Source organism: Taudactylus pleione, unplaced genomic scaffold (assembly GCF_031769625.1).
Source record: "Taudactylus pleione unplaced genomic scaffold, aTauple2 ptg000760l, whole genome shotgun sequence".
In the NCBI taxonomy this organism is placed as follows: domain Eukaryota; kingdom Metazoa; phylum Chordata; class Amphibia; order Anura; family Myobatrachidae; genus Taudactylus; species Taudactylus pleione.
In genome coordinates this window covers 917,819-939,695 of record NW_028285162.1, presented here as the reverse complement: position 1 = coordinate 939,695, position 21,877 = coordinate 917,819, and the positions used below count along the sequence as shown (strand labels likewise).

The following is a 21,877-nucleotide window of genomic DNA, read 5'->3' as shown; positions in this document are numbered from 1 at the left end:
TAACCTGGAACATCTTTATTGGCAAAAACAACCTCAGGTTCATAGGGGTAACTAAGCATATCAAGGGCAATTATTTTTTATTAACTAATGCCTGCCATAAAACTCATGAAGGCCTGGACGCCATCACAGAAAAAGTTCATAGTCTGGGATTTGAGCGCACTTGAGGGAAATCATTCTAAATTTTGGCAATAAGGAATATACTGTATATTGACAACATACAGAAATGTTGACTCTCTTTCTGTCACGGACTGTAGAATCATAATATACAAGAGATTCCAGATTTGTTATTGCAGACAAGATGGGAATTGTCAAGCACTGGAAATCCATCTTTGAAAACAATATTCAATTTGCTTATAGCCAGTCAACCTGAAAATTTATATTAGGACTAAATTACATGCCAGAGGATTTCATTAATTCAACCAGTATAGAAACAAGAATGTACAACATAGAATGTAATGGTTAATGATATCATGTGTACGTATTGGATACAATCCTGGACTCAGAAGGCAGATTTGTTCTTCTTGACATGCTGTTCTAATATCGGCAGGCAAAATCATCCTTCATAATATCTACACACATTGTATAGTCAAGACAAACTACTACAGTGTAATTATAGATAAGGATTAGTGTAGTCACCATAAAGGCATAGGGCCTGATTCAGACCCACTCGCGAGCGGCTGTCCGCTCGCAAGTGGGTCGATGTTATGGACTGAGCATGCGCACGACGGAGGGAGCTCCGTCGTGCGCATGCACCAGACGCGACGAGCGAAGGAAAGTCCTTCGCTCGTTGTGTCCGATCAAAGGGGGTGTGCTGTCAATGTTGATTGACAGCACGCCCCCTTTGGTGGGCGTGCCGGGGGCGTGCCTCCCTGACGGGGGCGTTCCCATGGGAACGCCTCCCATCAGAAGCCGGCCCACTGACATCACTAGTGATGTCAGTGGGAGTGATTTTGGCTCTGATAGAGCCAAAATCACTCCGGAGCTTGCGGTTGAAAACCTCAACCGCAGGCTCCGGCTCGCAAATTCGATGGTCGCGATGGTCTCGACCATCGCGACCATCACAATGCACGCTCGTATAGCCTGTGGGTGGTGACCCACAGCTATACGAGCGTCCAGGAGGACGCTCCATGAAAATGGAGCCCGGCCCTCATTCAGAGCGTGCGCTCTGCTCAGAGCGTACGGCTCTGAATGAGGGCCATAGTTTTTAATGTATATTCTTGCTTTGTTAGGGCTATCATACAGAAGAATTCCTCCATTATCATGATTTCTGAGGCTGGTTGGATATTACACCAAATGATAAGTTTTATTCCATAGACAAAAAACCTTACGGTTTCACATGTCCCATTAAGGCTTCTTAGACATGATCTGAAATTTCACAAATCCTATTGAATTTCTGCCACTCAAATAAAAAAAAAGCAATGAAATTCCGCTCATTAAGGCTGACACCTTGTACAATACAGATATGGTATGCCATCACACCCCGTGGTTAACTGCAGAATCAGCACTCTCACAGAGTGAGATTGCTGTCACTCACCAAATGGTGGAGCTGCTAATTCACAAAATTGTGTGCTCATTGGAATACATGCAGTCTATGCAGCTGAGGTCTGAGCAGAAGATAGAGCTGAGCAGATGGGATAACAGTGGTGTGGATGGGGGGAGGAGACAGAGCGGCGTGGATGAGTGAGACAGAAAGGCGTGTAAAGGGGGGAAGATTAAGCAGTACAGAGGGGGGGAGCCAAAGTGATGCAGATGGTGGAAAAAAGTGGTGCGGATAGGGGAGGAACAAAGTAATACAGATGGGTGGAAAACAGTGGCACGGTTTGGGGGGACAGAGCAACGTAGATAGGGTACAGAGTGGTATGAACATGGAAAGACAGAGCAGTGCAGATGTGTAAAGACAGATTGGTGCAGATGAGGGAATACACACTAGCACAAATGGGAGAACACAAAACAGTAGGGATTGGGGAAGATAGATTGATGCAAATGGGAAGGAAGACAGAGTTGCCCGGTTGGGGGGGGGGACAGATGGAGGAAGAAAGAGTGCCACAGATGAGAAGTAGACAGAGCACCGTGGCTGAGAGGAAGGCAGTGGTGCAGAAGGAAGCATAAAAGGTATGGATGCAGGGCGGTGCGGATGGGGAAAGACAGATTGGTGCGGATGAAGGAATACAGACTAGCACAGTTAGGAGACCACACAGCAGTAGGAATTGGGGAAGATATAGCAGCATGGAGGCATATAGGGGAGAAAGTGTACATGCATAGACAGAGTATGATAGTTTTAGCAATTAGGGAGCTGAATGTGTATTCTGAATAAGATGGATGTATGGAGTGAGAAGGATGTTGGAAACTAGTGAGATCGTTGTGGTGATCCAATGGGAAGATTGTAAGCACAGAGTGGGATGTGGGAGCCACATAACTGCTCAGACCTCAGTTGCATAGACTGCATGTGTGTATTCCAATGAGCACACAATTCTGTGAATTAGCAGCTCCACCATTTTGTGAGTGACAGCAATCTCACTGAGAGCGCTGAATCTGCAGTTATAAAGAGCCATATAGCTCGAAACGCGTGGGTGCTGGTGTGCTGTACTCATCATCCATCACCTACTCAAAGTCTGTGAGTGTCTGGATCAGGGTGCTGTCTGGAACCCCTGCTCTTTTAACCCAAACTAACACTCACCAATGGTATATGGTATGGACTACTAACTTTTTTAATTCTAATAATTTTTTAATTCTAAGGACTTATTTATTCATAGTACTGATGTCCCATGGTAGTTGGTATTGATTATTCTATGTACTCTGCAGTTGCACTTATAATAGTGATATTTTCTGCTATACTGGTATGCACTTTATGAAACTGTTCTACGATACATTATTCAATCTATGCACTTTGCAGCTTTATTAGCACATGCACTTTCTCTTTAGTGCGATTTGCTGCTATACTGTATGCACTTTATGGAACAGAGTTTTAGGTTTATGAAATTTTATATGTTCGCTGTGTTATAAATTTTTTATGCAATAAAATATTTTTTTTTGACACCCATTATTTGAGAAAGTGTTCTGATCCACTATACATGTAGCGCTGGTGCCACTATATTTCCATTTTTGAATCGCTACTTTGGGGCAAAGGGATAACCCTCCCCTCCCTTAGTGTATAACAGCTGCTTAAAAGGTGTGCGCTCAGGGACCCACCTCCTATTCTTTTTTGCCACTTTTGAAATGGGCACGCGTGGTTTTCACCATTGAAGTCAATGGTGAGAACCACTCATCGGCTAAGAGGTGGAAGGCTCGCCTCTCTCAGCCAATGAGCGCTCACTGGCAGGGTTTCCATAGTGAAATCCCGTCGCTAAGCTTTCATTCAGGTAGTACTGTCCTTATAGGACAGTACTAATGTCCGTGTGTAGCATATTTCTTTTTATTTTTTTTTTGTCAAGCCTGGGGATTGCCTACTTTGCACAGAAGAGGACCGATTCACGCATAAAGGGGAAGGTATGTTCTTTTTTCCAGGTACCCTGTGGCTTCCTGAGGGGCTCGGCGGGGGCCTGGGTCCGGCGCCGCCCCACCCTCACAGCAGCCCAGCACACAGCGTGTGCTGAGCTGCAGTTGGAGACTGCTCGTGGCTGCTGAGCAGCAACCACAGAAGTCTCCTATGCCTGTGGGGGGGAGCGATCACACTGATCATGCCCCCCCTGGCTTTGCGCCGGGCAGAGGGGGCTCAGAGTGCCCCTCTCCTCAGCACGCAGCGCCGCTTCGCGGCACTGCAAATCTTTTTTTTTCGGCAATGGGGCGTGGCCACGCCTCCCACGATTAGGCCACGCCCCCTATTTCCGGGGGCCCGCCGCGGCTCTTGGCGGGGCCTGGGCTTCAGGGATACATAGGTGAGTATGTGTACATGTGTGTGTGCATGTGTGTGTGCATGTATGTTTAAAAAACTTTGACTTTGTACGGTGTGTGTGTCCTGTGTTTATTTTTATATTTTATTTGCTCTAGAACTACAGACACCAGCGGGCCTGTAATGCTCCGCATGCTGGTACTTGTGGTTCTCCAAGTACCAGCATGCGGAGGAGGGGAGGCTTGCTGGAAACTGTAGTTCCACAGCAAAAGACAATATTTAACTTCTATTTTTTACATCACATTACACTATCAACCCGGCACCCACTGCCCCAGCAGTGCCGGGGATAGCCCCGGGCTATCAGCCTAGGCCTGGGGTGCCCTGGAGAGGGGGTCCCCTTTATATGGGCTGTCCCCAGCTCCCCAAGAATCCCCGGCCTGGGCTGACTAGCGGTCAAGGGTGATGCTTCGGTTGGGAGGCCCGGTGGAAGGGCTCCCCTGGCTGTGGCATTTCCTCCCCCAATAGAAAAGGGTCCGGTGCTGGTCCTGGAAAATACAGGGGAACCCTACTCATTCCCCCTGTATTTCCAGAAACAGAGTCCAATGCTGGTTGCGCTGAATACGGGGGACCCCTTCGTCGTTTTTCCCCGGTATTTTGGCAACCAGGACTGGTTCTGATTAGCCTGCTGTTGGTTGTGCTAAATACGGGGGACCCCTACGTCATTTGTCCTCTGTATTTTGCACAACCAGCACTGGGTCACTAAAATCCCAATGCTGGTTGCTCTTTTGGGGGGGGAAGGGGGGCCACGTCGTGTTTTTTTTTTACACATGTAAAAAAAATGTTACACACAGATGCAGGCTTCACGAGCCTTGCATCTGCCGTCGGCTACCTCCCCCAGGTCCTACTGCACGCCGCTCACCCCGCCTCGGCCGCCTGCTTTCTCCCCGGGTCTCAGACGCCGCTAACGTCCGCTGCTTGCCCCGGGTCCTGGCCACAGCAAACGCCGGCTTCCTTCCCCCCGGGTAACCGGTCCCCGCTACCGCCCGCAGAGGACAGCCATCTTGGTGCACCCAAATGAAGCCACAGTGAGTACACCTGCTGGAGGCTCCTACTGAGGCTGTGCAAGGAATTGAATCTCCCTATCTCTATAATGGCGGAATTGTGAGGTATTAGTTTAAAAACTTATTCAAAATTATTATAGCCCAAAAGTTGACTTCACAACACATGCTCTGAAGTGAGAGAGAGACCTCTTCGACCAGAAGTTCTAGGCAATTCCTAAGTATTGCATTCTTTTGGAAAACTGGTGATCCGTGGACATCGATGATCAGCGATCTATCTGCGAATTGGGGAAATTCAACATGTTAAAAATCCCGGACTTAACGATTCCGACCATTTTAGGGTCAGGATCGGCAAATTTAGATTTTTCACCATGTTGAATATTTCCGATTCACCAGTCCCGATATCAGCAGAACGGGAACTGCGGCAATCTGTTGTAGATGTATGGGTTCTTTAACAAACAAGACATGCACAATGCAAGGAGTCAGGCAAAAAAGGGTACCCCAATGCTTAATAGTAAACGTGCATTTCAAAGAATATAGGGTATAGATTGTACATCTGAACAGTAAAGGAGATCCAAATAAAAATGAAACCATCCCATAAATGTAAATGCGCACTTGTGGGACATTGGAAGGGCCCGCGGACAAAGGTGTAACTAGAGCTCTGCCATAAGGACCAGACTATGTCAAATTTAAGTGGGCACTGTCTACACATGAAGTAATCATAAGCAGCTGTAGAATTAACCAGTCTAATTCAGAAAAGTAAAGTTAGTGTCACAAGATGGATGCAAATCCCACTGCAGTGTATTCAGTGCACCACCTGAGCCTAAAGTGGGCAAAATCAAAGAACATTACTGCAGTAACTGCCAGAGACAGTTACCACATTTTGGACATGATGATGAATGTACTCTCCCCAGTAGAACCAGTCCAATGCATCCTTTGCAATGGGATGCAGTCAGGAAGCCAACGATCACAATGCCAACCGTCGGCTTCCCGACTGTCAATTCCCGGCAAGGTACTAATGACAGGCTTTGAAAACCCAAAGCCTGTCATTAGACCTACGCTGGGAGCCCGATGCCCGGCATACCGAATGAAGGTAAGCCGGGCGCGGACAGATGCGGGGGGGAGGGTTAGGTTTTAGGGCTTCCAGGGGGTCTTAGGGTTAGACACCCCCCTGGCAGGGTTAGGTTTAGGCTAGGGGAAGGGGGGGTTAGGGTTAGGCACCCCCGGGGGGAGGTTAGGTTTAGGCACCCCCATCGGTAGACTTAGGTTTAGGCGGGAACGAGGGGTTAAGTGTAGGCACTAGGTTAGGGTTAGGCACCCCTAAAGGAGGGTTAGGGGGGAGAATAGGGTTAGTTATACTTATCTTTTTAGCTGTCGGGATCTTCACCCCTGCCGGGCTTCCGCTGCCAGGATTTGAACCATGTGGCCGGTGGTATTACATACTACACCCCTTTGCAATATACAGAGTAGAATCTGATGAAACCAAGCAGAAAATGTGCCCACCAGACAAACATCCAAACCTCAAATTCCAATGCCCCCAAATCCACCTCCCATTTTGCTCTAAGAGTCTGTAATATACATCTCATGCAATAAATATGAATGAGCAGTAGAGATAAATCTGCAAAAGGAGATGTAAGCAGGGCTCACAGAGGAGACTCAGAGAAAGAAGGTACAAAGTGAGCATGACAAAGCTGTAGGTACAGTTGTAGAAAATGGATTGAGGAAGGACAAATTCAATGCAAAGTTGAATAATCAACTTCAATACAGTATTCAAATACAACAGACCTACAGCTTCCCTGAACCTCCCAATACTCCAATAGCAGAGAGCAGCAGGTTTTTTTCCAGCTTGCCAGCTTACGAGAATGCAACAGTAAAGGGGGACAGTGCCGAACTGGCAAATTTACAACCAATTTGCCCATAGCATCCAATCAGATTCTAGCTATTATCCTCTAGAATGTGCTAGTTAAATGTTAAGTAGAATCTGATTGGTTACTATGGAAACATCTCCATTTATAAAATCTCTCACTTTAGCAAATATACCCCCTGGAGTCTGGGGGAGCGGCATAAGAACCTAGCACTGCCCTGGACATATATGTATACACTGGTCTCCTTATGCACGTGATAGTGTATGTTATACAATTAATAATTAACCCTGTAGATGGTATATAGTAGTGCACCCCTAACAGTGCATGTTTTCCAGATCTCCTAGTTGGTGCACAGGTGTATTCATGACTTTCCGACACATTTGAAAAGATCCATGAGGGTACTACACAGTAGAGCTTTAAAACATGCAGCTCTAGTAAAATTGTATTATATGCTATCGTGGTCATGGTCTGGGCTGGGGAGGAGGGTTTCCAGAGAACCAGAGACCCCTCCTTCATATGTAAAACCTGAATAGCCAATGGATTGGAAACTGAATTCCAGCTATTTCCTAATGAATAATCTGTTAGAAAGGAGTGCGATCCATCTCCTATCCTGTATTGAAGTAGGCCAGCCACTTGGCCGCCAGACCATTTACAGAGTGCGACCACGCGCCATCTTGCATAGTGTGTGATGTACTGTATGGACATGCAGCACATGTTCCTCCGGGGTGTGAGTACCTGTAATATTACCACTGTCACCACCAATATCTGTTGTGACATAAACTGCTGACAACAGCTGTTATATCTGTTACCACTATTATCCTTAATAAACCACAATTTCCACTGCTGTCTATTGTTCTACTTCAATTGGACATATCAACAGGTTATGGGCCCAGGAAATAGAGGTGCCACAGTATTTTGCGTGTGAAGAATGCAGTGAGTCCTGTGTTGGGATCAGCATACAACATGCACTGTGCAGCAGTAGTCAGCATGAACGTAATCAAATTGAGAGGCTCAGAAAATTATGCCGCATAACAGTTCGCTATGGAAATGCAGCTGAAACGTGAGATGTTGATTACTACACCTAATCCAGTTGACAATACTAATCCTGATGAAGTAGATAGAGCCATGGGCATCATAGGCTTAAGTGTGGAGCAACACATTTACACCATATTTAATTAGAAAGTGTAGCATATGACATAGAAAGCCCTGCAGACAGTGTATGAAGATGAAGGTCTAATGAGGAGAATAAATTTGAGGTGTACACTGTACAGTATCAAATTGAGTTAATGCACAGACATAAATGACTAAATTGATAAGATGTCTATATCTCATCAGCTAACATCTGTAGGAGTCCCATTCGATGACGAGGAAGTTGCAAAGGCAATGCTACAGAACCAAACGACTTAATTAAATTTCCTAGATCTAGGGACATATCCAATTGGGTGCAAAGTTTAGCAAGGTAAAAAACCTTGCGTTCAATTTTGGATTATCGCGGGTGTGCGCACTCTCGATACCCACGGTATCCAATTAGAAAAAAAAAATGGTCAACTTATTAACTTATGGGCATGTTTTTACCCAAGTTTTGGCTCCCTGGTTGATTGCTGAGTGCAGCAATCCCCTTTCCGCTAATTTCATGCATGGACCCATAGGCAGCAACTGATGTCTTCAATCCAAATTTTTGTTTTACCCCCTAGGTGGTTGTATTTTCTTATTTTTAGATGCTTATTGTGTATCATTGTGTATCAACCCTTATGATGATGTGTCGTGTTCTCCACCCCTTCCTTCCCCTCAACCCTACCCCTTGTTTACCCTTCTCTCTCTTATCAAGCATTTTCTCTGTTTATTATATTTCTTAAAATTTGGTCTGTATTGGGCTCTTGTTGCCAAATTTTTTTTATTAATTTGCATTTTGGATGACCATTTAAAATAAAGAATTATAAAAAATGTTACAAAAAAAAAGTGGTCGCAAGGTATTCAGAGCTGAAAACCCCACGCCGCTCCTGGTGGCCTCTCCTCCATTTTGTCACTGCAGAGGGGGCTGCTGGGAGTCTCGAGGGTGGCTCTGGGGGCTGGTGGGAGGAGCAAGGGCTGCTGGAAGATGTAGTTCTCTCAACGCCCGTTACAGGGAGAAGGGTCACACACACACACACACACACACACACACAAATACTGACATACTTACCACTGCTGCAGGAGACCAGGTCACGATGCTGGATGCAGAAGACGCTGCTTCGGAAGGTGAGTAATTAAGGACTAATTAATCTAAATTGAAACTTCCAATTGCTTAATTAGGCCTCAGGGGGGGCGCCGCCGGGTTCCCAGAGCAAGTCCCGCTGATTTTTCCTAAAATTGACGATTTTAGGGAAAATCAGATGCGCTCTGAAAAGAAGAAAAAAGACGCAGTGATTTCTATAGAAATCTCATCGTCCCATTTTCAGTCCCTTATTTGAATAGCAAAACCACGTGGTTACGGGAAAAACCCTGCGCCTCGTGGATTTTTAAAAAGCCCACCCGCAATTGAATATGCCGCCTAGAGTCCAATATGACCAAACTATCAACAAAAATTGTGAGGACTAAACTGTTGCAGTTCCAGGAATGAATACCAGTTGAAGTACTGCATCACACACAAGGAATACCAAGCTCAAAAGGCAAGTTGGACACAAGGCCTGAGAATGCAAAATGATAGATGTGAATGCTATGCAACAAAATAAGCACACTGTGGCCCAGGCACATGCACAGGCCACCCACCGGACATGTATACAAACCATCGGGTCTGAATCAGGCCCATTATACACTGCTGTCATGTGTTTATTTTAGGTTTGTTTATTTTAATATGAATGTACTAACATATGTTTTCTCACCTAGTTCTATGTTGTGGGTGTAGTATATAAACTCCATCAGGGTATTTTTCAGTAACTGTTTCACGGTCCAAATTAACCAAGGTTCTTGCAGCATGTGAGGACTGAATTACATAAGGGGACTTTACTGCTTCAGCCAGTATAGAAACCCAACCTGGAGAAATAAGAATTTGCAGCATTGAATTGAAATGGTTACAGATATCTCATTATGCATGTGAACATATTTTTTGTGATTCATTCATTATAGGCATTCTGCTTTCTATATATATTTTAAAATAAACACTTCCATTACTTGAAAAGGTGTTAGGTCAGCATCACGTGTGTTGTCTAGTTTAGGGTATGTGGCCCAAACCTGATCACATATGTTTCATGACATCATGATCAGATTTGATTGGAGAGGTCCTAAAATCTGGTAGACTGATGACCCGATTATCACATCTGCAGTCATATGTCAACATACTGCATGAAACAGATATGATTCTGTTGCCCAGACCCACAAATGTCCACATCTGTACAGTTTGACCATCCATATGGACGGCCATTGTCACTAGAATAATGGAAAGGTGATGGTACTGGGGTAGAGGGGTGAACACTGCACGCAGCCAGTATGCACGGTATTGAATTCTAGCAGGGCCGTAACTAGGGTAGCGCGACCTGTGCCATGGCACCGCAGGGCAAGGGGCGCTGTTTGGGCCTGTCAATTTTCCTGTTTATTATCTTTCTCACTTGTAGCTTCCTCTTCTTTTATCCCCAGCATCTCCTGGCCTCCCCTATCTCTTCCCTGGCCCTTCCCCATCGCCATGGCCCCTTTTCAGGTGCACTATCTTATGTCCCTATTTATAAAATAGAAAGGGGGGGGGGACGCCAACGCTCTCTCTGGCACAGGGCACCAGAAATTCTAGTTACGGCTCTGCACATTCTAGTGTAAATCTGGTGAAAGTGCAGCTGACACTGGGGAGTGCGATAACTGGAGTACCACTGCGAGATGTATGGAGGTAATCTCTATTCATTGTCTGGAGATGGCTGAATGATGGCCAGGAGGATCAGACATGTTGTGATTATCATTCAGAAAATGCACATTCAGAGCATTAATTTCATTGTCTGATCTGAACCATTATCGTTCAATGTTCCTCCAGCCTAAAGGCTACAATAGAAACCGAGAAGAACTGGGTTACAGTGCTGCCATCAGTATATACAGTGCTTTTCTCTGATGGTACTCAATGGTACATTATACCACAACTTCTCTTTTTTATATAATTCTTGTACTTAATCCAAGAAGAAGAAAACAGTGAAACACTTTCACAAATTAATAAAATAAGGGGCTGAAAAGGGTCTGAAGACTTGGCCATAGTATGGAAACTACTATAAATCTTCATAGAAGAAAAGCACTAAGTATAAGGACTATGGGGCATATTTATCACAATCTGCATCTTATGCAGATGGGATGTGATAACTTTGCACACAATCGCAACACGATATTAGAATACATTGCAAGGATGTACCAAATATCGTATGCAAGGACAGAGCTTGCGAGAAAGCTGTGACCCTGCGGCGGATTCCCCCCCCTGCACTTCTCAGGATATTTTTAGCAATAAGTACCCTGAGAGTGTGACTGCGACAGAGTCCCTATGCAAAGCAATAGAACACGGGCAACAACTAGTTATATAATACAAAAGGAAGCAAATACTTTATTATGAAATGCAAAAATATTTAGACCTGTGGACTTGAGATTGTGTAGGTTACAAATTACATACCAATGCATTTTGGTTCTTCAACAAATGTGTCGTTATGTGCAAGGTAAGGAATGGGTTAGTATTATATTACATAACCACCAGTAAAAGTGTTCTCACAAGGGAAGACCTGATAAGCAACATCCTGCTGGGCTTCTTATTATTAGAAATTGGACATGAGTCACTTACCCATGCCAGTGGCTGGCTGAGCAATATAGGCGATTTACCGACAGCTTGGTTATTATTAAAAGTATCAACATGACTCTTGTTTGAGCATTTATTAACACTCTAAGTGGACTGTGGACATATTTTAAGTAATGTGTACTAAAAGGAAAATGCCATGCAAAGTAGTAAAATTGCAGATTACGATAGCACTTTCTAGATAACTGCACTGTATGGTGTATTGTACAAATGAAACATTTTGGGGAAACACTGGAGCTTTGCCAGCTTTCATTACCTGAGTCCACAATGTTTGCGTGCAGATGTTCATGTAAGGCCAGGTTTCCTATTATACGTATTATGCTCCTTTGTATTTTCTGAGAATCCTTGCGGAGTACATATATTTTCTGCAGCAGCTGCAGTCCTCCATTTGACACAATTTTGTCCACGTGAGTAGATATCTGCATTAGACAAAGGAATGATGAGCAGTAAAAAGATGGCTGATAATAATTGGTAAGAAACGGTGTGTAAATAAATTGACCTTGCCTAGAAGCTGCTGTGAGGCTTTCACACTTAAATGTTGCCAACAATAATATAGATTTTTCCCACTTCAAATCCTTCTCCTCACCTGTCCAATCACCGCCATCTGAACAGTTTTCAAGCAGCATAAAAGCTTAATAAAGTTAAACCAAGTAAAACTATTAAATAAATATGTCTGCTTTGTCTATGGGTAGCCATCAATTTACAGGGATTAAATAAAATGAATGGACTGAAAAGTAATTTCACTCATTTATTATGATCATTGACATTGACATACATGCATTCACTTAATGCACATCCGTTATGCTTGGTGGAACACAGTGGAGCTGGTGACTATGCTCATATATTTACATATTATGTAAAATAAAGACACAATCATGTGTTATTAGTTTCACCTTTTAGGATAATAAGTTACAAAATATGCAGCTTTTCTAAGCTACATTATGTTTACAAAGCAGAGAATTGTAAGTAGCAACTGTGCACTTGTGGCCAATTATACATGCTTTGTGCTATTATGTTGATTAGATGCACTGTATTTTGCTTACATTAAACCATTTGCATAAACTGACCACACACAGGCTGATCAATGCTGTTTGACCTAAACGCCACACGACAGAATCCATTTCCAGTTGAGACACACATAAGGACCAACCTGGCGAGATCAGGCTGTTCTGTACTCGGGATCAATAAAGCAATCACACAGAGGCTGAAAGTGATCATTTGCCCAATGGATTTTAAGGCAAACAATCATCCTGTGGCAGATATATCAGGGAAATTTACAAAGATCAACTGAGCTAATGCTGTGTCCAGCTTAACAGACATTAGGACATGGTAATTTACCTTTAGGTAATTCAATATTCAGGACAAGCAATACCATTAAAAATCAACAAGAAATGTGCAAATGTTTCAAGTTAATTGCAGCTATTGGAAGAGTTTAAATAATTTATTTTCCCAATAAAAGTTTACATTTTTGTTTAGAGACGAGTTTTACATGTCTAGCAAGTCATATAGTTTCTCGCCAAGGAGTCTATTAATCACCCCTTAATTTCTACAAACGTAGGTGACATCGGGGGAGGGGTAGAGGAGACACCGGCGGAGAGGATGTGGGGAGGAAGAGAAGACACTGGGGAGGGGATGCGGGAAGGGAGCAGACGCTGGGGAGAAGGATGCAGGGAGGGTAGAGGAGAAACAGGGAGAAGATGCGGGGAGGAAGAGAAGACACTGGGGAGAGGATGCAGGGAAAGAGGGAGACACTGGGGGGAGAGGATGCAGGGAAAGAGAGGAGACACTGGGGGGAGAGGATGCGGGGAGGAAGAGAAGACACTGGGGAGAGGATGCAGGGAGGGTAGAGAAGACACTGGGGGAGAGGATGCGGGGAGGAAGAGAAGACACTGGGGAGAGGAAGCAGGGAGGAAGAGAAGACACCGGGGGAGAGGATGCGGGGAGGAAGAGAAGAAACTGGGGAGAGGATGCAGGGAGGTTAGAGGAGACACTGGGAGAGAGGAAGCAGGGAGGAAGAGAAGACAACGGGGGAGAGGATGCGGGGAGGAAGAGAAGACACTGGGGAGAGGAAGCAGGGAGGAAGAGAAGACAATGGGGGAGAGGATGCGGGGAGGAAGAGAAGACACTGGGGAGAGGATGCAGGGAGGTTAGAGGAGACACTGGGGGAGAGGAAGCAGGGAGGAAGAGAAGACACCGGGGGAGAGGATGCGGGGAGGAAGAGAAGACATTGGGGAGAGGAAGCAGGGAGGAAGAGAAGACAACGGGGGAGAGGATGCGGGATCTCTATCAGAGCCAAAATCACTCCCACTGACATCACTAGTGATGTCAGTGGGCCGGCTTCTGACGGGAGGCGTTCCCATGGGAACGCCCCCGTCAGGGAGGCACGCCCCCGGCACGCCCACCAAAGGGGCGTGCTGTCAATCAACATTGACAGCACGCCCCCTTTGATCGGACACAATGAGCGAAGGACTTTCCTTCGCTCGTCGCGTCTGGCGCATGCGCACGACGGAGCTCCCTCCGTCGTGCGCATGCTCAGTCCATAACATCGACCCACTTGCGAGCGGACAGCCGCTCGCGAGTGGGTCTGAATCAGCCCCAGTGTCTGTATCATCCAACACAGATTTACTCGCCTCGGCTACGGCGCTGCAATGGCCATTCTGAATAGGCTTAGGGAATCACCACTTAATTCACATAGATACTTTTTCATCACCTTTCTATTTGTTTGTTCATTATTTATGTAATTTTAATTCTTTCTCATTATATTAACACTTATTGATTATCCTTACACATCTATACTTTACACATCACTATCACCTTTTTTCCCTTTTTTGTGTGATGCCCTGGGGATGGTCCTTGGCTGGATTATTTTGGGGTGCCTTGCGCCTCGGACTTGAACCCCTTAATGTTAGGGACGCCGGTATAGAGGAGCCTTGACATTGGCCCAGCGCTTAATCATATATTTGCAAATGTATGTAACCAATACCTCTGAATTTCTATTATCATGTAGGATTCAAGTATTTTTGTTGATATTGCTGCAGTGTGCTGAGGGAATATTTCTTTTTTTCTGTGGTTCAGTGTAAACCCCCGCCCTTTACAAGCACCTGTGCTATATCATTAAGCTGATGTTAGCGACCACCAGACTTTTTATTAGTCTTAGGCTCACTCAGATGGCTGTTGTCGAAACCGATGGTCGCAATGGTAATACCATGCTGCATCTTCAGATGCAGCACTCGGATCTACGATGCTGTCAGGGGGTGTCTTTTGTCCTCAGATGTCTCCTGCGGTATTACCATATTTTAGCATAGCTGCTGCAACCAAAGACACAGCATCTATGCTAATAGTGTACAGCTCTGAGTCAGGCCCTTTGTAAGTCGCTGCTACACTGCATGTTTAAGCCCAAAGTGTAAAATGTCAATATTATAAGCAAAACAGGGCAGATTTACTATCAATATCATTACTGTTTAAAATTTTGGGCTTCAACTCCCTGAGAAGCGGCACTTGCAAAAGTAGTAGTAAACTGATGTCTTTGGCCTTCGTTTTTTTGAAGCCATTCATTGCTTGACTTGAATGTGTGTTTTGGATCGTTAACATGTTAGAAGGTGAAACGTCTCTTCATCCATCCAACGGAGGTCAGCAGGTTTCATGCCAAAATATATTCATATATGGAGCTATTCATCATGCCCTCGATCCTGACTACAGGAGAAGCAGCCACAAAGCATCATGCTGCCACTGCCAGGCCTCCCAGTAGGTAGGGTGTTTTTGGGTGATAAGGCCAATATCTGAGGCGCCCCGGTATTATATTGTGCTCATTGTGTAAAGATAGCATACATACATAGCACTACAATGTCTTTTGTTTTGGATTTATCATGTAACTAAAAGTAATACAGGAAACCAAACAAGCAGTTTCATAGCTCTGTTGGAAGACTGTGTGGTTAAGAGACAACAATACCTGATCATTACCTTAGAATGCTTTAATAACGCCTGCAAGCTGAACACTTCTTGTTTCTCTGAAGGAACAGAGCTGAGACTTTCAGCATATGGTAGCCCATTGCCACCAAAACTCCACAATCCTCTCTGAAACAAAACACAGATCATTACATCACTGTACATTCTACCTTATAATGGTATACGTTCAGCATGTCGAAACGCATAATGTCGACATGGAAAGAATGTGAACAGTCAATTTTAGGGTTAGGTTGTGGATAGGGTTAGTTAAAAGTCTAATGAAAAAAGCATTGTCAACATGCTGACTGTCAACTATCACAATGTCAACCTTTTGCCAATATTAACATTATGTCAGTATCTACATTGCGAATGTTGATATTTGACATGTCGGTCGACATCCCACTTATGTGGACATTCTAAACATCAACATTCAGAATATGGGATTGGTATACTGTTGATTTCGAACAGGATTAAACAAATGAATAAGATAAATATGATAAAGCCAATTATCTGTACACGTCTTAGAATATTCTTAAAGTATAAATCACAGTATTGGCGCTGCTCCCAAAGAGTTGAATACCAAGTACTCAAATGGTGGGGTATGCGAAGATGCAAAGAAACAACTCTTTCCGGGGGACACTTTATATTGCATATAATTATTCATGAACGATACATAACTTTTATTATATGCCATTAAAATTTTCGATGAACTTGTATATAGTCATTATTGAATTGTGACCACGTTCAAATATAGACATTAAAATACACATTTACTGATAAAGTGTTAAAATTGTAAAAAATACTCAGTGGTCTCTAACGTGTAAATAACATTAATGGTAAGTATTCAATAATATGTAAGAGACCTAACTTATCAGTAATGGGGTACAATAGATAGTGTATATATCAAAAGTAATCGTTATTAGGGGTTAAATTCCCTTCCTATCGAAGTAAAGGCTGTATTTACAAGTTCTCCTATTTCGAAGTAGTTAAGTCACTGAGGATCCCAAGTTAGTGTTTATATAGCGTGACAAGAGAGAGTGTAGTTGGCACCAACAAGGCCGTTGAGAGGGATGACGGGCTGGGAAACTGAGGGGAGGGGGCATTGCCAAATCAGGTAGGCATGGCCATGTCCCCTACAGAGAATGTGAAAAAACTAGCACGGCACCAATAAGCAGCAGCAGTCAGCCCTCTCTCCTGCCCCCAGCCTCACTACCTGTTATGAGGGGGAGGGGTGGATCCAGGCCTAAGGTCCCCACCACATCCCCTGGTACAGAGTACACCCCCCTCTCTTGGTGCCCCCATGGGCATCAATTAGGTACAGTTAATGCTTTAACTGTCTTACCGAGGTATAGGGCAGCTGATTGGAGAGTCCCTACTGCCTGGTGTTCCTAGAAAATGAAGATTACATGGACGGCTCCACTGTCCGCTGTTAGGTGGGTCAGGTCACTATATAAGCATTGTTTCTGGGAATAGGGAAACCAGTTCATGAGAATGAATAAGGAAGGAGACGATACCTGTGTGTGGTGACACGCAACCTGTGTTAGAAAAGCCCTGATGCTGGCTGGCTGAGGACTCGTGTCTGTGGGGTTGAGTCATATCATGACGTGTGTTTCAATCATTCTCAGCTCGATCACATAACACAACATGTCAACATTCTGAATGTCGACCTTTTGTACCACACCCCTTATACCAAGTACACTCACCACATTTTTGACAGACCATGAGGAAACAAATCATTTTATATAGTTTTTATCTCCAGATCTACTGGGGAAATGGTAATTAAATGTACTTTATTATTCATTATGTATCTATTATACCATGATCCGGATCACCCCTGAGCTAGATCTGCACCCATTAGTGCATACACACGGTCAGATTTTGTGTCAGATCTGGACGATAACGATTTAAAAAATCCTTCAATCGTTCATATCTGATAACGATATCTGACATCTGATGTGATTGCAGTCAGATTTGGATGATTTCATTCATTTTAATATTGTCTGAAATCGTTTGTAAAATCGTTCATCTGACAGATCTGACCGTGTGTATGCACCATAAATCTGTATTTTGTCTTTCCATTTTCAACAGTGACTGTAATAAATGTAGAAACTAACAGTATACATAAATGTACTGTACTCTTTTAGGAAATCTGAAGTAGTTATAACTACTCAACTACAGTAATGCTAGCAAAGTGCTGTAAAAAGAAAAGTACTAGATAGATTAAAAAGTAATGTACACTCTTATTATTTTACCAGTCCATTTGTCACTATACTCACATTAAAAAGCCTACCTATGTGGGTACACTAGTGTTAAAAACTGATTATTTGTAGTAAAATCTATTGTATAAGGTGACAGCGATTCACCCTATGCAATAGATTCTCAAGACAACTCTCTAAAATGGAGCTCTAATTGCATTAGGTTTTGAAATTTAATTTACAGATTGCTCAGTATAAAAGGAACATTGATTAGTGTACAGACAAGAATAAACCGCTTACCCTACATAACAGACCGCTGTAGGACAAGTTAAAGCTATACCTAATGTGTCATTGTTTAAGGCAGAAAGGGTTCCTTTAGAGCGATAGGACAAGTTAAAGCTATACCTAATGTGTCATTGTTTAAGACAGAAAGGGTTCCTTTAGAGCGAACGTAGGTGTTTTGTTTAGAAATAGTCCATGTCCGCATTTACTTCCCAGATGTAGGGCAATGATTTTTTTCTTATTATGTGTTCTAGTCACTGCCCATTGTATTTATGATTTTACATTAGCACAATAAGCTTAATAAAGTCAATTTCCTGCTATATTAGGATTAATTAATGAACCATGTAACATAAAAAGATCTATTTAAACTTAACTAAAGAACAATTATTATTTATCAATACATATTTTTTAAACAACTGTAAATTAACTGTTCAATTGAATTAACATATAAATAGAAAACTAACTGCACCTTTTTATTATGTGCAATATTTTCTAGCTACGCGCCTCCTCTCTAGTGTGTTGCTGCCTATTTAGAAGTAAAACAGTAAACCTACTTATGAATGAAATTTTGCAAACCCCAGTGCAATGCAAATCCATATGCTACAATATAGGGCCTGATTCTGAGTGGCATGGCGCTCAGTATGCCATTGCATTTTGAATGCAGATACTTTGCTAACTTAATGCTAGTATCAGAATGTACACCTAACCCTATTCTGGGTCAAAGAGTTATGTCTGAAATAGATGTCCCCGACCCCTTGGCAATAAGACTTTCCTCTAATCTCCAAACTTCGACGCGTTCCCTGAAAACTCACCTCTTCAGACAAGCTTATCAAATTCCACTAGAACCTCTGCAATCTGGCTGGACCCTTATGCAATAGGTAGCGCCTATCCTTGTGTATCAATGCATATTTCCCAATAGACTGTAAGCTTTTGAGCAGGGCCCTCTTATTTTGTTTAGTCTTGTTTTATTACTGTTTGTTCCCGGTTGTAAAGAGCAACGGAATATGCAGTGCTATATGTGTTACTGTTAAAAATAATAATAATATGTGCAGGCAGACCTGTAGATAGTAATATAGACTTCAGGTGTATTGCGATGTGAGGTATATAGACTACTGCATGGGTGTAGAAGGCAGGTAGGAGACACACCAGGAGCTCAACCGGGCATAGCCAGCATGGTGGTATAAGAGAAAGACGGGGATGTTGCTGTGGCAGGAGAAAAGATAGTTTGCTTGGGTAACAGGCTGGACAAATAACACTCACCCCACAGTACAACCGAATAAAAGGCTACTGATGGTGAAGACTGCGAACGTGCACTATGATGTCCTAGCACCCTGGAGACATATGCTAAGGTTAAAAATCAGAAGGCAAGGCATCCAAGATGTATTGTAGCAGCTCAGTTAGTAGGAGAACAGTTAATGAAATGTGGCCTGGTTAAAGTGAGCCACAACAGGGTCAGTACAGAAATCTGCAGCCCAGGTCTCCAATATGCAGCCCAGATGAATAATATGGATCCTCTAAGGCACCAAGGTAGCTGGCTGCAAAGGGTTTCAGATAGGCAGCAGTGCCCAAGATTGCAGGCATCAGAGCCGGACCTAGGCACAGGCTTTCTAAGCAAATGCCTAGGGCAACTGGAATGCCCAGGGGCATTCAGCTCTGCAGCTTCCCCCCACCCCCGCAACTCATCTGTTCCTGCGTTCCAAACACAGCAGTCACGTGAACTGTCGGCATCCTTTACAGCCAAAGGATGTTCCGCAGGGTCTGCTGGGAAATGTAGTCTCTTCCACCTCTGTGAATAGTGTTACAGTGATGGAAGGGACTACGTTTCCCAGCAGCCCCTGCGGAACATCATGTGGCTGATGCAAAGGATGCTGGGTGGCTGGTGTATTCGGGGGCAGGAGCCAGCGGCATGGATACCGCCCTGGGGGATCTGACTCAGTCTGTACCTGATCTGTCACCGTATAGCCACTGTCACAGCTCCATGCTCCTGCAGTGCACCGGGACTAACAACGCACTGACTCCTCCCCAGCCGGTCACATGGTTGTGACATCATACACTAAAGACAAAGAAAAAGTGTTCCAATAGGGGCACTCATGGACTATCAGTTATAGAAACATGTTGCTATGACTTCTCATAACTGGTGACCCAATGCAATGAATCTAAAAATTAACTTTTATTGAATCTATTAAAATTGTAGCGAAATATAAAGTGCCAAGTGTTAAAGTGCTTATAATGTGAAACAAACCTAACATATATATAAAATTAAAATGTCGTGTCCACTATCAGTCTAATTAATATTCCTAATGGATAGTTTAATAACTTCACAAATCAAGACTCCGTCACAGTGTGAATGCTCAAACCCCGATGTGTTGTAAACTAATTGGGGTATTATAATTATCAGTAATGATCAATTATAGTGTAGATTATTGATCTGAAGTATAGTCGTATCTTCACTAAATGTGATTTATAAATCCTTCAATCACATTAGTATCAGATCACGTAACACGTATTACGTGTCTCAATGTATATCACTTCATACCGAAATTATTCATACATGGATAATCGCACAATTATCAAGTGGTGTGATGATATTCAAATATGCGGGCTTTATACTAAAATGGATTGCGTATAAGTCCAGTCTCAGGTTAATATCATTATAGTTAATGACCACGATCCACATTCGACCTAATTATGCCGACATGGATTATCACGTAATTCACCAAAATTACGACGAATTCTCTATTGAGACTTGTATACCACTATAATAGTGGCAATACTGTGTAATATGGACTAATTACACCCACTGTTTAAAATAGAACTACCTCTATACAGACAGTATCTATGTATCCAATAGCTTGATATTGCCACACCATTGTATCATTTGATAAACATAATTGTTGTTGCATACTGTGTGAGGGTATGATAATAATACAGGCTAATAAATAGCTCTGCTGCTGACGAGATCCGCTATTGCTGAAAACTCCATATTGACGGCATCATAAATTCATAATTGACTGATAGCGCTACCCATCAGCAGTATACTGTCTAAAGAAGGTACGTGGATGGACTTGTATTAACACAGATTTGCAAACACACTGTTTCACGTGTGCGTTACTCCTGACCAATATAAAGGTTTAATGATCTTCATAGTCTGATCTAAGCCTAGCATTCACAACATCTTATATCATTTTATTATTGGCAATATTGCCCAGCAGTATAATGTATACGGAGGACATGAGGTGGACAAGCAACAATTAAAACCACCGGACACGCGGGTCCACGTGTGCGGTGCTCCTAACGTACGTTTCGCTAACGCTTCATCATAGGATCAACCCGACAAGTGGGTTGCACGGGGCTATATTCTGACTGATCACCAATCAGTATGCATATTCAAGATTGACAGATCTCTCAGCCTATCAATCTTACCTGTCAGTTTTCCTTTGTTAAAGTAACTAATATGGCCATTGTAGTCACTATGGATAACGGATTTCACCAAGTACTATACTTTATTATAATTAGTAGATACATAGGCCTATCAATATAACTTATTAGCTAGTACCTAATTCAGATTATGATCCTCTTATCTTATTGCGGAGAAGCTATTACAATCCACTATGAATAAAAGGATTTAACCCATTCACCGCCTGGAGTTTCAACTTAGGAAATAAAATGAATATATATATATATATATCTCTCTCTTCAATGATGGAAAAATATAATTAATAATTAAATCTATAGAGAAATCTCCTCGAAATTAATAAAATTTAATAACATACCCAATCATACAATAATTACATTTAATCAACAAAATAATTTCCCAACATGATACCAAAATTAAAAATGTAAATTATTAAATTAAAACGAATAAATTACAATACCATATAAATAAATTCCAGTGTCATATAATGTCATTATGA

General features: G+C 43.0%; 1 protein-coding gene across 1 annotated transcript in view; it reads right to left on the bottom strand.

Moving 5' to 3' along the window:
• The window catches only part of SERAC1 (serine active site containing 1), a 203,974-nt gene that overhangs the window by 74,813 nt on the left and 107,284 nt on the right, over positions 1 to 21,877 (bottom strand). The window contains exons 9-11 of the mRNA XM_088457406.1: positions 15,502 to 15,615; positions 11,798 to 11,960; positions 9,614 to 9,764 (exon numbers count right to left, since the gene is read on the bottom strand). Of these exons, the coding sequence (XP_088313532.1) occupies positions 9,614 to 9,764; positions 11,798 to 11,960; positions 15,502 to 15,615 (428 nt within the window). The remainder of the gene's footprint in view (positions 1 to 9,613; positions 9,765 to 11,797; positions 11,961 to 15,501; positions 15,616 to 21,877) is intronic.